At 46.3% G+C, this 13,750-nt stretch overlaps 1 protein-coding gene across 1 annotated transcript in view; it reads right to left on the bottom strand.

Moving 5' to 3' along the window:
* COL6A2 (collagen, type VI, alpha 2) overlaps window positions 1-13,750 on the bottom strand; it is a 54,921-nt gene that overhangs the window by 25,005 nt on the left and 16,166 nt on the right. The window contains exons 13-20 of the mRNA XM_015415715.1: window positions 13,081-13,170; window positions 11,268-11,330; window positions 9,570-9,632; window positions 8,383-8,445; window positions 7,867-7,929; window positions 6,959-7,009; window positions 4,413-4,448; window positions 2,171-2,233 (exon numbers count right to left, since the gene is read on the bottom strand). Coding sequence (XP_015271201.1) covers window positions 2,171-2,233; window positions 4,413-4,448; window positions 6,959-7,009; window positions 7,867-7,929; window positions 8,383-8,445; window positions 9,570-9,632; window positions 11,268-11,330; window positions 13,081-13,170 — 492 coding nt within the window. The remainder of the gene's footprint in view (window positions 1-2,170; window positions 2,234-4,412; window positions 4,449-6,958; window positions 7,010-7,866; window positions 7,930-8,382; window positions 8,446-9,569; window positions 9,633-11,267; window positions 11,331-13,080; window positions 13,171-13,750) is intronic.

Genomic DNA, 13,750 nt, shown 5'->3' with positions numbered 1-13,750 from the left:
ACATCACCAGGAAGTGACGTTATGATGCCGGGCACGCTGGGGGCGGGGCCACGACCATTCGAGGGGAAACTATAGAGTTTTCCCTTGGATGGACGTGGCCCCGCCCCCAGCGTGCCCGGTGTCATAACGTCACTTCCTGGTGACGCGCACGCCGGGGTGGGGTTCCCCCCGGGGCCCAATTCCGCGGCGGCAGAAATCGGGCCTCCAAAGCGGGGGTTTACCCGCCCCCACTTGGCAGCCCTAGTGGGTAGCCATGTTGGCCTGAAGCAGCAGAACAAAGTCTGAGTCCACTGGCACCTTGAATAAAACTTTGTTGGTCTTAAACGGGCCACTGAGCTTGAACTTTGTTCTAAAATAGTATCGTTATCCCAGCACCTGACAAAAAACAAAACATTTTAATATTCCTGTTGACTTTATCCACGCCAACAAAGCAGATTCGGCCGGGAGAAAGGCCCGGCTGAAGCATTTCCAAGTCAGGTGATCTTCTCTACCAGACGCAGAAATGGGTTTCACCTCTCCATCAGAACATGAGAGGTGAGGCCCGAAGGCACCTAAGCCCAAACTGATCTGTCTTTCTCCTCCATTTGTGAGGGGGATGAACTGCAAGAATGGTGAACTGGCTTTCCACATGGAGCACTGGCTGTCTTCCTTCTGTGTGTTCGGCGAAAGGCAAGGGGACATTCCACACACAGCCAGCTGCTGACCTGGGAAGCAGCCAAACTGGACCAAAGGGTCTTGCTGAAGGCCACTCATCAAGTTTGTTGAATGCCCAGCCGCTCACAAAGTAGAATTTTTGCTCAGAAGACTCCACAGCTTTTACCGGCCTTTCCATCATATAATGCCCTTCAAGGCAACTTATATAATCCATGAACACAATAAAACAAAATTAATAACAAAGAAGAAGAAAGAGAAAGAAAATGCCAGGGTCTGTCATCCCAGCCTGCCCCCAAAGGGGTGACATCTAAAGGAGACAAGAAAGGGGCAAACCGGACCACCCCACAGCTCTTTCCACTGGCATGGGAGGGAAGCCCAAAGCCCTTCCTCTCCCCTCACAGTGCTCTAGAGCCCAATGGAGCAATGGAATGCTTTAAAGGTGAGTTCCCCAGTTCACGTATATGACTGTGAGTTGGGTCAGGTACCCCAACCCAACTTATGTCCCATGTAATGTCTTAATGTTGGTGACTATCATGAGCAACTTTAAAAACAAGTAAGTGACCTAATTAAAATCCTTAAAACAAAGCCAGGACATAATAAACAAGATCAGAAGTTCAAAGGGACCTAGAAAGGGTTAAAAGTAAAACTGGGTGAAGAAGGGCAGCTCAAAATACTGTTGTGGGGGAGAAAAACCCATGTGATAACAACGTTTTAACGTATGAGCGCACAGATCTTTTTAGACACCATTGTAGCCAGTCTGGGAAAGGGCGTGTCTAGATATGAACTCATGTTCCTAAAGACGTGTGAACCTTATTTGTGTAACGCTGGTGTTTCCCAAAGCAACTGTCCCGATGTAATCCAAAATCCACGTGGGAAGGAGAAGGCCTGGGGGAGACATGGGACCTATTTCCCTGTTTCCCAGAACCTTGAGCCAAATTCCTGAGAAGGGCAAGGGCTCCATGCAGTTCTCCCCTTTGGGATATATTCCAAAACTGAGATGGTGAAGGGTCACTTGCACCATTGATACCCCTCCCTCATGTACATAAGAACGTAAGAACATAAGAGACACCAACGTTGGATCAGGCCAAAGGCCCATCCAGCCCAACACTCTGTATCACACAGTGGCCAGAAATACCAGGTGCCATCAGGAGGTCTAGCAGTGGGGCCAGGACATTAGAAGCCCTCCCACTGTTGAACCCACCCCCCCAAGCACCAAGAAGACAGAGCATCACTTGCCTCAGAGCCCCTATCTATACCTTGTGGCTAATAGCCACTGATGGACCGCTGCTCCATATGCTTATCTAATTCCCTTTTGAAGCCGTCCATGCTTGTAGCCGCCACCACTTCCTGTGGCAGTGAATTCCATGTGTAAAAACAAACAGAGATACGTGGCAACATGCCTTTTGGGCATACAAAAAATGTCCAGCAGGTCCAGATGGCACTCAGCCTCACGAAAGGTTGACCCTGCCCTCCTGTCTACAACAAAAGAATGGAATTGGACAAAGAGTCTACTTACTGGTTCACCTTTCTCGCCTTTTGGACCCGGAGGGCCTTTTGGTCCAAAGTCGCCTCTTCCACCCTGTTTCAAAAAAAATGGTATAAAGACTTAGGATGTCTTTGGGTTTTATCTTCTGCTCCCTATGCCCTTCTGTGTCTACCCACCTCTTTGTATCCCTTTACTCATTGAGGGACATTTCCACGGGGCTGTTCTTGGTGCATCTGCTTTAACAGTGTAAAGCTTGGTACACAAAGTGTATTATTGGATGGAGAAGGTAACTTTTCATGGGGGGGGCAGCCATTTATGTTGGTGGTACAATCCATGCCAATGCTGGTTTATTGAACATCACTGTGGTTGTGGGAATCCGCATAACAGCACTAGTGTGCATACAGTCTAAGACGGGGGTACTCAAAATTGTGTCCATGCTCATCATGGCATCTGCTGACACCTTTCATGGCGCCTGTAACAAAATGCATTTTCTCTTGGGAGGTGGCATGCAGCAAAACTCCACTTGGCGTTCAAAAGTTTCTCTCTCTCTTCTCTGGACAGAGAACAGGCTGGAAGGGGGGGAGTCAATTTGATTGCGCCTCAGACCACCTTCTTACAAATGCTAATACATCTAGCAGGAAAGACAATGGGATGGTCAAGCTTCCTCCCTCTCCCCCCACCTTCTCCAGGCAGGGAATAGAGTTTGGAGGACCAAATTCTAGAAAAGCTGAGGAAGTAGATTCCTGGAGACAACAGGAAAAGCCAACTTGACCTAGGCTGACCAGGGGAGGAACCAGAGATGATAAAATCTCAGTGCAACAGGAGATAGCTCTCTTTCTGTGGGATGCGCAGGCAATGAGAGGACACAGGACTCTTAATTCCTGAGACAGCCATATTGACCATGTGCTTGCCTGGGAGAAAGCTTCAAGGTAATGGTAGCCCTGTAGAGAACAAGGACAGCTAAGCTAAAGAGCCTATCCTATATTTTACCACCAGATAGGGCATGTATATGGGAAGGGACAGAGGATTTGTGTCAATTTGTTGTGTCATCTGTTCCCTTGTTAGATATTATGTCGAGCACTTAAGTTGTATTGAATGTTTTTAAATGCAGGTTTAATGTTTTATGTATTGGGCATTGACCCCATCTGTACGCCGCCCTGAGCCCGTTCGTGGGGTGGGCAGGTTATAAATTTAAATAAATAAATAAAATAAATTTTCTTTTGTTTTCCTTGATCAAATCTGGTGCTGTGCTAAAAGTATGCTTGTAAACATTTTCTTTTCAATAAATACTTTAAACTGTTGATGCTGGAAGTGGTCCTCTGTACCACATAGACCACCCACCATCTCGAACACGCTATCAGAAGAGGGGAGCCAGGGGGTTGGCAAGCGGCTATTCCAAGGCCATCTAAGGCATTAATCTGTCCCTGCGTGGCCAGGCGCTGGGTAGTGGGAGACACAGAGGCAAAGGCTCAGAACTGAGAAGGGGAGCTGGGGGGTCCTGATCCTCCCAGTGGGCAAATCCCTACAACAATCAGGTGGTGGTGAGGGGCTACCCCTAGAGAGAAAGAAAAGCCCCTCCAAGGAGTTGGGAACCCATAGGAGGGCAGGGTGGAAACGGGGCCTGCAAACCAGAGCAGGCATGTTCTGCTACAGCACCAACCAATGGTTTTTTAGAAGGTAGGTGGGGTCAGGTGTGGCACTTGCCCAGCAGATCTTATGACTGTCTAATAGAGATCGGATTGGCTGGGCAGATAAAAACAATGTTTCAGCGGCAGCTGTCACCACAAAGTTGGTTTTAGTGTCTCACTCCTCTTTCCCAGTGTATGTTTAAAAATTATCCTTCTTCTCCCCTGCACTTAGGCTTCCTACGTGTGGTCAGCTCTGCCTCTGGCAGCAGCCATTTTGTGGTTGGCTCTGCCTCTGGTGGCAGCCATTTTGTGATTGTTTCTGCCTCTGGTGGCAGCCATTTTGTGATTGTCTCTGCCTCTAGCGGCAGTCATTTTGTGATTGTCTCTGCCTCTGGCGGCAGCCATTTTGTAATTGCCTCTGCCTCTGGCATTTTGTGATTGTGCGCACCACCTGTGTCAGAATTCCAAAAGTGCCCACAGGTTCAGAATGGTTGGGGACCCCTGGTCTAAGAAGTGATCCTGCAAGCATCATATGCACCCCCATGAGACTATACAGAGAAGTTAATCAGCTACTCATTGAAGACCATCATTTGTTATCATATTTCCCAGCTGAAGAAACAGACAAATATAATATTATACTATACCTCCAGTCCTTGTACACCTTTCTCGCCTTTTTCACCCTGGGAACAAAGAAAAGCTAATTAGACTTCACTTTGCTTGGCCACAAGCCTACTTAGAAGTAACAGGGAAACGCTTCTTCTTCTTCTCATCACCTACTACTTGATCAAGTGGAAATACCAGGGATTAAACCTGGAACCTTCTGCATGCAAAGCAGATGCTCTACCATTGAGCCATAGCCCTTGGTTATCCCAGACAGCATTGACTGAATCCATAGCCTTGCACAGGGCTCATCGGAGAGGAGTTAATCAAACTGAGTTGAATACGGATGGCAAGAGATTAAGTTCTAGGACTGATTGATGAAGAAGTCACCCCTCACTGTGTATGAATAGCACACACCTGAGGGTTTTTAAAGAGCTCCAATGTGAAATTGCTAATCTTCTTAAAAAACATTGCAACTTGTCATGAAAGTGGACCATGCTACTGGAGCAGGTATTAACACTGGCTTTAAAAAAGGGATCCATGAAATTATTGGCCAAGTTAGCTTGACATTAACTGACGGAAACCATGATGGCCAGTCTAGCATCCTTGGGGCCCGGAACAGTTAGAAAATTCTGGGCCCCAGACCGTAGCACTCTTGGGGGAACATACGGGGAAAGGCGGTCCCTCAGGTGAAAGTGGACCATGCTAGTGGAGCAGGTATTAACACTGGCTTTAAAAAAGGGATCCATGAAATTATTGGCCAAGTTACGTAGTTTGATATTAACTGATGGAAACCGCTATTAAAAACAGATATATTATGTACCTAGAGGAACAGGTCCCATTGAGGAAGAACCAGCATAGCTTCTGCAGTGGGAAGTCTGGCCCCATCAACCATGGTAGCATTCACACACACTAAACAATCCACTTTCAATCTACTTTCAATACACTATCTAACTGGATTTTACTGTGTGAACTGGCAAAATCCAGTTGGAAAGTGGACTGAAAGTGGATTATTTAGTGTGTGTGATTGCAGCCCTTATGGAGTTGTTTCAGAATTTGAAGGCACATGCTGAGATATGACATATTAGGGCTTTTAAAAAGCTTTTGACAAACTTCCTCACCAAAAGGCTCCTGAGTAAATAAAACTCATGGGATGAGATCACAGGTCCTCTTATCCAGAATAGTAACCGGTCAAACAACAGGAAGCCAGAGGGAGGAATAAATTTACAGTTTTCATAATGGATTGTTACGTGGGCTTCCCTGGGATTGGTTTTGGAACTGGTGCTATTTGACTTATTCGTAAATTATCCGGAATCAGGAATGGACTGCAAAAGAGGCTACATTTGCAAATGTCACGGAATTATTCTGGGCCGTGAAGACCAATGTAGAGCATCTTTTCAAACAGAATTAATGGGCTCTCAAATGGCAAATGAGTGTCAAATGTCAAGTGGGACAAAAAGTCATAACTTCACATGTGCCAGGATGAGGCCCCCCAACTGCTGGCAAGTGAGAGCTCTAATGTGAGGTGCCCCTGGCAAGTTAACCCTCTGTGGGAGACGCGTCACTGCCTTTTGCACTATTTTGCTGACCAAACTTTCTTCAAGGATAAGACCAACAAACAGAACCAAGATACTTATATGAAAGGTAGTCAGGGAACTCAACATTGAGGAAAAAGAGTATGTACGTTTGTCAGTTAACATGGTGAGGTTTACTCCCATATCTCCCCTTATGCTGGAAAAATCACGAAAAGTATTATAAATAATACACATAAGGATGTCAAATGAAACATTTTAAAATGACCAGAACTACATAATCACCAGCATTTCTGCCTATAAAGCCTTCTTCAGTAGTCATTGATAAACTGTTACATACCATGTAGTAATTTATCAGTACTGAGTGAAGAAGGCTTTATAGGTTGAAAAACACATATGGTGTGGTGATTATGGTGTATGTTTGTAAATAGAACCTTTCTGGCATGTGATTCAAGAGAAGAGAAGAGAGATTGGATTTATACCCCACCCCTCACTACCAGAACGGATTACAACCTCCTTTCCCTTTCCCTAACAGACACCCTATGAGGTAGGTGGATCTGAGAGAGCTCTGAGATAACTGCTCTTGAGAGAACAGCTCTGAGAGAGCTTGTGACTGACCCAAGGTCACCCAGCTGCCTGCCTGTGGAGAGTGAGGAATCAAACCCATTTCTCCCAAATTAGAGTCCACGCTCCTAACCACTACACCAAACTGGCTCTCAAACTACCCCACAGATGAATAGCATATTTCAGTCTCTATCTATCAAGGAGCAGGACTGGTCTTGCTGGAGAGGATGAATGAAACGTCTACATAAGCCGAGGCTGTCTAGTTACACCAGCTGCAGCTCTACAACCTCTTAGGCAAGAGTGTTAGCAAGATGCTACAAATGGACTAAATCTGGAACCTTATCTGTACTAAGCATGCCAAATGAGCTCCCTCTCTTTCTGTGGCTTGTTGGGACACAGTCTACAAGGTGGCTTTCCTTCTGTTGGCCAATGTGCTTCACTTGCCACGGAAACTTTCCATGCAAGCCTAAATACAGCAAGTAAATGAAACCTACCGGGAGTCCTCTGGGGCCAGGATAGTTAAAGCCAGGTCTTCCTCGGTCTCCCTGAAGTAAAAAAAGAAAAAGAAAAAGAAAGAACTGACTTCAAAGAAAATGTAGCATTCCAGATGCTCCCATTTATTGGTCTATATTGACCAAAATGGCCATGCATCTGCTGTAGAGCACAATTAATAAGCCGCTATGAATAAATATGTATGGAGCAATTTCAGTGTGAGCTTACACACACTTTTAAGAGAAGAAGGTCAAAACCCTTTGGACAAGAGAGACTATACAGTTTTTCAAGATTTTTTAAATAACTGGAAAGATTATGGAGATGTTTAAGACTCTACAACAAAACTAGACCGACATATAACCAACTTGAAAGAAACAGGAACTTTATTTTAAACCAATTGCAAAAGAATATACATAAAAATAACGTGGCATATAGAAAATAGATATTTAGATATTGAATGAGATACTTAACTAGATATTTTTGCGATGTAATGGAAACCCCCCGATTTGTGTGTGTATGTTTGTCTCAAATAAAGATAAAACTGATTTTAAAAAAAGAATTACAAGAACTTAATTCAGGTGGTTAAAAAAAGGGACAACCAGAACATAAGAAGAGCCGTCTGGATCAAACCAGTGGTCTGTCTAGTCCAGCATCTTGTTTCACATGGTGGTCAACCAGTTGTCCTTGGGGGCCAACAAACAGGCATGGAGACCAAGGCTGGTCTCCCCAACGTTGCCTCCAAGTGCTGGGATTCAGAGGTTTGCTGCCTCTAAATAAGGAGGTTCCCTTTGGTCACCATGGCTATCTGCCATTGATAGACCTCTCCTCCATGTAGCCTACAGTGCATGAGGGGGGGAAACGAGATTCCCACATTAAAGCAGGCTTGTGCTAACATTCAGGTCCACATTACCTTTGGTCCTGAAAGGCCTGAGTCACCTCTTGGACCCGCATCGCCGGAATCCCCTCGAGAACCCTGAAATCGAGTAGGAGAAAGTAAAGAGAGAACATGAGTGTGGAGGCGTCCACTGGTCTCCAAGAACTTTAGGGATCCCATTATGTTGGTGCTGTACAATAAGTGGTCTCATTTTTCTTATCAACAACAAAGTAGCTCTGACAGGAGTCTCCTCCTGTTCCCGGGTAACGTTTACTGCCAATTTACACAGCTAAATTATGGTGAGAAGATTCTTCTCTAACACCACAGATATCTGGGTGAAAAGAGCAAGGACTTCTCCTGGTGAGCTGACTCCCAGAATACTGGGGTTGGGGGTGAGGAGAAGGAGGCAAAGAACTTAAATTCAAAATGCTGATTGACACTGAATAGTTTGGTGGCCATCAGAAAAGCTGGGATGATAAAATAATATGGTTTTCTGATTCAGGTTCTAGGAGAGAATGTTGACACATCCAGATGTGCACAGATGAAACTTACAGGCTTGCCCGGCTCCCCCACACTCCCTTGTGGTCCTCGTGGGCCAGGTAGCCCCCGTTCCCCCTGTGGAACAGAGAAACAAAGACAGAGTCAAAGATTATTGTGTCCTCAAAGATGGGGCTAGGAAGTGCTAACAACTGTAGGCTATGTTATATGTGGTCAATGTACCCTACTGGTACAATTAATTCGGGACCATGTCGGAAAAATAGCAAGAAATATCATGGCCTATGAATGTTACTGTCTGTAATGGCTGCTGTGCTCTTACATTGCCAGCACAGCCACCTTCACCAGCTGTGATTTCGTAGGTCATGGGGGAAGAACCTGAACCCTCCTTTGAGATCCCAACTCAGATGCACGTGGAGTAGCTAACTGAAGCCAGTTCCAGACAACAGGAAATAATGTGGTGCTAGGGACCAACAGAGATGACACCTCCTTCATACACTAGAAGGGCTAGATCTCCCCTGCCATTTCACAGGCTGGCAGGGGGGAAATTGGGGGTTCTTGCCAGCATCACGTGTCATTTCTGGTGTGAAACCAGGAGCAACATCATTTCATCATGGTGACACTCTAGGATTTGCCCAAACCTCTATGGTTTAACCACAGAGTTTGGGGGAAGGATCCTAGAGCACCACCCTGAAACAATGATGTTACTTCAGGTTTCGTGCCGGAAGTGATGTTATTTGTCAACGCGATGCCAGCATGACTGTTTCCGCCCTTCAGCATTTACCAGCTGCAGGTGGCAACCCTAACCAATGCTCCCTCTAAGCTGTGGAGTCTTCTGAGCCAAAATTCTACTTTGTGAGCCACTGGCATTAAAGTTGTGAGCAAGCAATTTGGCTACTGCATAAATTAGTTTGCTCCGGAGCCATCATCCCTGAGCTAAGGCAAAAATCTGTGAGCAGGAGGCTAAAATACCGTGAGCTAGCTCACACTAACTCAGCTTAGAGGGAACACTGACCCTAACCCCCCACTGATGGCGTTCAATATCCCCCAAGACTTCTAGCTTTAAACTGCTCATTGATTCGCTGTTACACTTAACCCAACTTCAACCCATGAGAAAGGTGGAACCATTTCTACTGATGCCAGTGCGGAAACCTCCTGCAAGCTGCCACCAAGGGGAACACACCTGCTTGGAGAAGAAAAGAATGGGCAGAAGAATGGGCTGGAATCCTATCATATTTCCTCACCCGTCCTCCTTTGCTTCCAACTTCTCCTGCTAGCCCCCGTGGCCCCTCGGGACCAGGATCACCCTATGAGCAAAGGAAAAAAGCCATTAGATTTACTTACCAAAGAAAGGAGGCGGGGCCTTCACATGTCAGTCTGAACAGTATGAAATACGAGGGATGCCTTTGAAACTTCTTTGGTGACGGGAGGTGTATGTGAAGGCTGAGTCTTTGCTATGGTTACTCATTGCACCTCCCCAGAATTTTGATGCCACACTTGCTGGTGGAAAGCGCCACTAAGGTTGAATCTACATTTGTCTTTCCCACCGGTGTCCCAGCCTTCTGACACCGTTGTTAGAGAGCAAGCCTGATATTTGTTTTATGGACTGTTTACTGCTACACAATGGACTGTGCCTATACACATGGGCTCAGAGAGCTGTACACTTTAGGTCACCTGTTGTGATGACACACATAGAGGGTGCCTGAACATACCTTACATGTAAATACGGTTTTAGCTACACAGTTGCCCAGTCTGGTGAAGAAGCACAAACCTCCATTATTGTGAGCAATGAAACAACAACTCTAGGAAGAAACAGCCCCCATGGTAAAGCTGCTTGTGGTCACGTATCACCCATCACCATGTAACTGCTCTGTTCCTGAGCTGGCATTTCCTGCCAGATGGACATTTGGTTATCAATGGAATTGGCCAACTTCATCAGCATTACACGGAAGCATCTTGATGCCTGGATTTCACACCTGTCCAGATGCCATACTTCGAGTAAGGTTTTAGGTTACAATATTGGCCATCCCTCCTAGGTAACCTCCCTCCCTACCTGCAACCAATAGGGTTGTTTTTGGGACAGACTAAAAGGTAGGTGGGTCAAGAGGTTGGCACAGTTACCGCCCATCTCTTGAACCCACTATAAAAGAAGAGAACCAGTCACCTGGCCCCTCCTACCTGACTAGCTAGCATTCCCCCAAGACAACCCCTGTCTGCTTTTACCCCTCTTAAGTCCCTCTTGCTATCCCCAACCCTTGCCTCTACTATTAATCTCTTGATCTATAGTCAAGAGACCCACGTCTTCCGGCTGGTTCTGGTCCATCCATTCTTCATTGGAACAAGATAAGTATCGCCCACCATCACCCCTACCTGCTAATGCAACTGCGCTTATTTCCTACTGTAATTCTTAGGAACTTAATTGAGTGTGTGAGTACATCAGTATTGTTTGTATGAGATATATTTCTAGTAAAAGACATCGATTTTAACTACAACAGCCTCAAATCCTTTACTGGTAACCCTTGGTGGGATCAGGACCTTGGTATAAATTGGCAAGAACCCATTTATAAATTGCCAATTGCTGTAAATAAAGCAATTCGGCTAACACCGTCTTTAAGCTGTCTACATTTGAGAAAGAAGGCATCACAGCAGCATGAAACTGATTTTAAAACGCCCTGTGGTAAAACCATATGGCCATAGAACACACTCATCCCAGCAAGCAAACAAGGGATTAGTGTATCGTTTAATTGCCCAGTTTCCCCAGAGCGGCGTATGTTCAGTTGTGCTTGTCTTTAACAAAAGCCCACCCTGCCAATATGCATTCACTTCATTTGGTACTCTCTAGACCCGGAATCCAAATGCTACAGGGATGTGTTTCTCTTTTTCTCAGCCCTGCTGATGAGGTGGGAACTCCTAGCATAGCTTTGGAAGGTTGCCAAACTTACTCTCTCTCCTTTGGTTCCAGGACTTGCTTGGGTCCCCTTCGGGCCCGGATCACCTCGACGGCCCTTGGGCAAAACAAGGAAACAGTCAAAGCACAATCCAGACATTGGTTCATTGATTGGTGCTATACTGGTCTCCCCTCATTTGGTTCTCCAAACTGAACGATGTGTACCAGGTAGAGATGAGGTCTCTAGCTGGATCGACTTCTTGATGGAAAAGTAGAGCCTCTGAGCTGAACCGGGAGTGGTGTGGGAAACCCATGACTGGATATATCCAAGCCCTGATGTTTAAAACAAGCTTTGCTTTCAACTAGGAACAGGTGTCTGGTGGACTGACTGGGACAGCGGCGCTGGGATCAAGGACATTTCCTTGTTCTGAATTGTCTCCTGAAGTGAGAAAATACAGGCTGTACATGCCCGCGGAGCTCACTGCTTCTCTCACATACAAACCTTGTGGACATTTGTTATATATATATAAAAAGAAAAGCAGCCACTAACATGTCACACAAAGAGCATGTTGAGATTGTGAACTTCGTTGCTCCCTTACACTTCTGGTGAACAAATGCACTCTTGGCTTCTTGGGTAGTGCTGTTCCCAACATGCACAGCAGGAGAGACACAGAGCAGATGAAAGGTAAGCTAACAACAGCGGGCCCTGTTCTGCAGAACCACCAATGGAGCAAGTTCAGGGAAGAGATTCTTGCCCCTTCCTTCTTCCCATCTCTTTATCTTATGCAACCCCATTCCATTATCTTATGTATTATCTTATGCATCCCCATTCCATTATCTTATGCAGGGGTCATTTGGGGGGGACGCCATCCCCCCGGGTGAGGTGCGGGAGGGCAGGGCCTGGAGCTCCCTGCTGGTGCCCGCTGGAAGTCGCCGCCAGCTGTGGGGAGGACACACTTCCGGTGATGTCAGGGGGTGTGGCATATGCTAATGAGTTATGCTAATGAGTCCCCCAAGCTCTTTTTCTACGAAATGACCCCTGATCTTATGTATTATCTTATGCGTTCCCCATTCCATTATCTTATGCATTATCTTATGCATCCCTATTCCATTATCCTATGAATTATCTTATGTATTCCCCATTCCATTATCTTATGTATTATCTTATGCGTTCCCCATTCCATTATCTTATGTATTATCTTATGCATCCCCATTTCATTATCTTATGTATTATCTTATGCATCCCTATTCCATTATCTTATGCATTATCTTATGTGTTCCCCATTCCATTATCTTACACATTCCCAAGTTCTGCAAAGGGATTTTTGCCCCTTCCTCCTGTGCATTCCCCATTCCTCCCCCATGCTGCTGTGAAGGAAACAATGGCTGTGGTCACACACGCTAAATAATCCACTTTCAATCCACTTTTCAACTGGCAAAATCCAGTTGGAAAGTGAATAGAAAGTGGATTATTTAGTTTGTGTGACCACAGCCAATGTGTGTTTGGGATGTCTATGGGAGCTGTAGGCAGAGGGTAGAATCAAGAGAAATCACGCCCCCCCCTCCCAGCATGACTTTTTGGGATTTATTCCGGTTGTGTCTGGTGAGGTGAATGCTGCCGATTCCCTCTTCTTTTCTAGCACCCCTTTCCTTAGACACACACACACACAAAAGAAAAGAAAGGAAAGAAAGAAAACAACGTGCAGGACTGTGAATAGAAGCCGCTAGACAGAACGACATTCTACCGACTCCACCAGAACTTCAATCTATGCAAAGAGTTGACGCGCTCAAGACCCCCCGCGCACAGCCTATATTGGCATCTCCCTCTCTGAACAAAGCAATTAAATGGGAACTGCCGAGAGTCTTACGGGTTCTCCTTTTGGCCCAGCGGTTCCAGGGCCACCTTTGCCTCCCTTGATGCCGGGGCTGCCAGGGGCTCCATTGGTTCCTTTCGGTCCCTTTGGGGGGAAGAACAAACAGAAGGAGAAATCAGAATCCCCCGGAGAGAAGCAACCACGTGGACGACAAAGACCATGTTGCAGTGTCGCCAGTGCTGGGCACCGGCCATTACAAAGAGCCCAATCCACCCCAAAAGGCCTGGGCATGATTCACGGTCCTCTCTTCCTCCTCCTCCCTGAATCAGCCAGCAAGTCATTTTCACCACAGCAGCAGGGAAGGCCCTGCTTGCCCTCAGCTTTTCCCGGCCCTCTTCCAAGTCCCTTCTGGCTTCTCAAAGAAGGCTGGGGTTTCGAGGGTATGCTCATCACTGATCAGGGCTCCAACAGACAAGAAGCCTGGGATTCCTGGAATGGAGCACTCAGGACATTTTCCTCCTAAAAGCCAGGAGCCCAGGGCCCCAATTTGGGTTGGGGCTGGCACAAAAGGTGGTGGTGGTAAGGATTCTCCCCACTGCTTTTGTCATGACACCTGATAAGGACACATACATAATTCCCCGAGAGGACAAACAGTGACTTCCTAGGGCCTTTTCAGATCGGGAAAGCAGCACTGGTGGGTGGAGGGGGACGGTTTATGGCAACA

This window comes from Gekko japonicus, unplaced genomic scaffold, assembly GCF_001447785.1.
Source record: "Gekko japonicus isolate JY-2015 unplaced genomic scaffold, Gekko_japonicus_V1.1 scaffold4721, whole genome shotgun sequence".
Classification (NCBI taxonomy): Eukaryota; Metazoa; Chordata; class Lepidosauria; order Squamata; family Gekkonidae; genus Gekko; species Gekko japonicus.
Note: the sequence above shows the minus strand (reverse complement) of the source record. Positions and strands in the feature narration are given on the sequence as shown.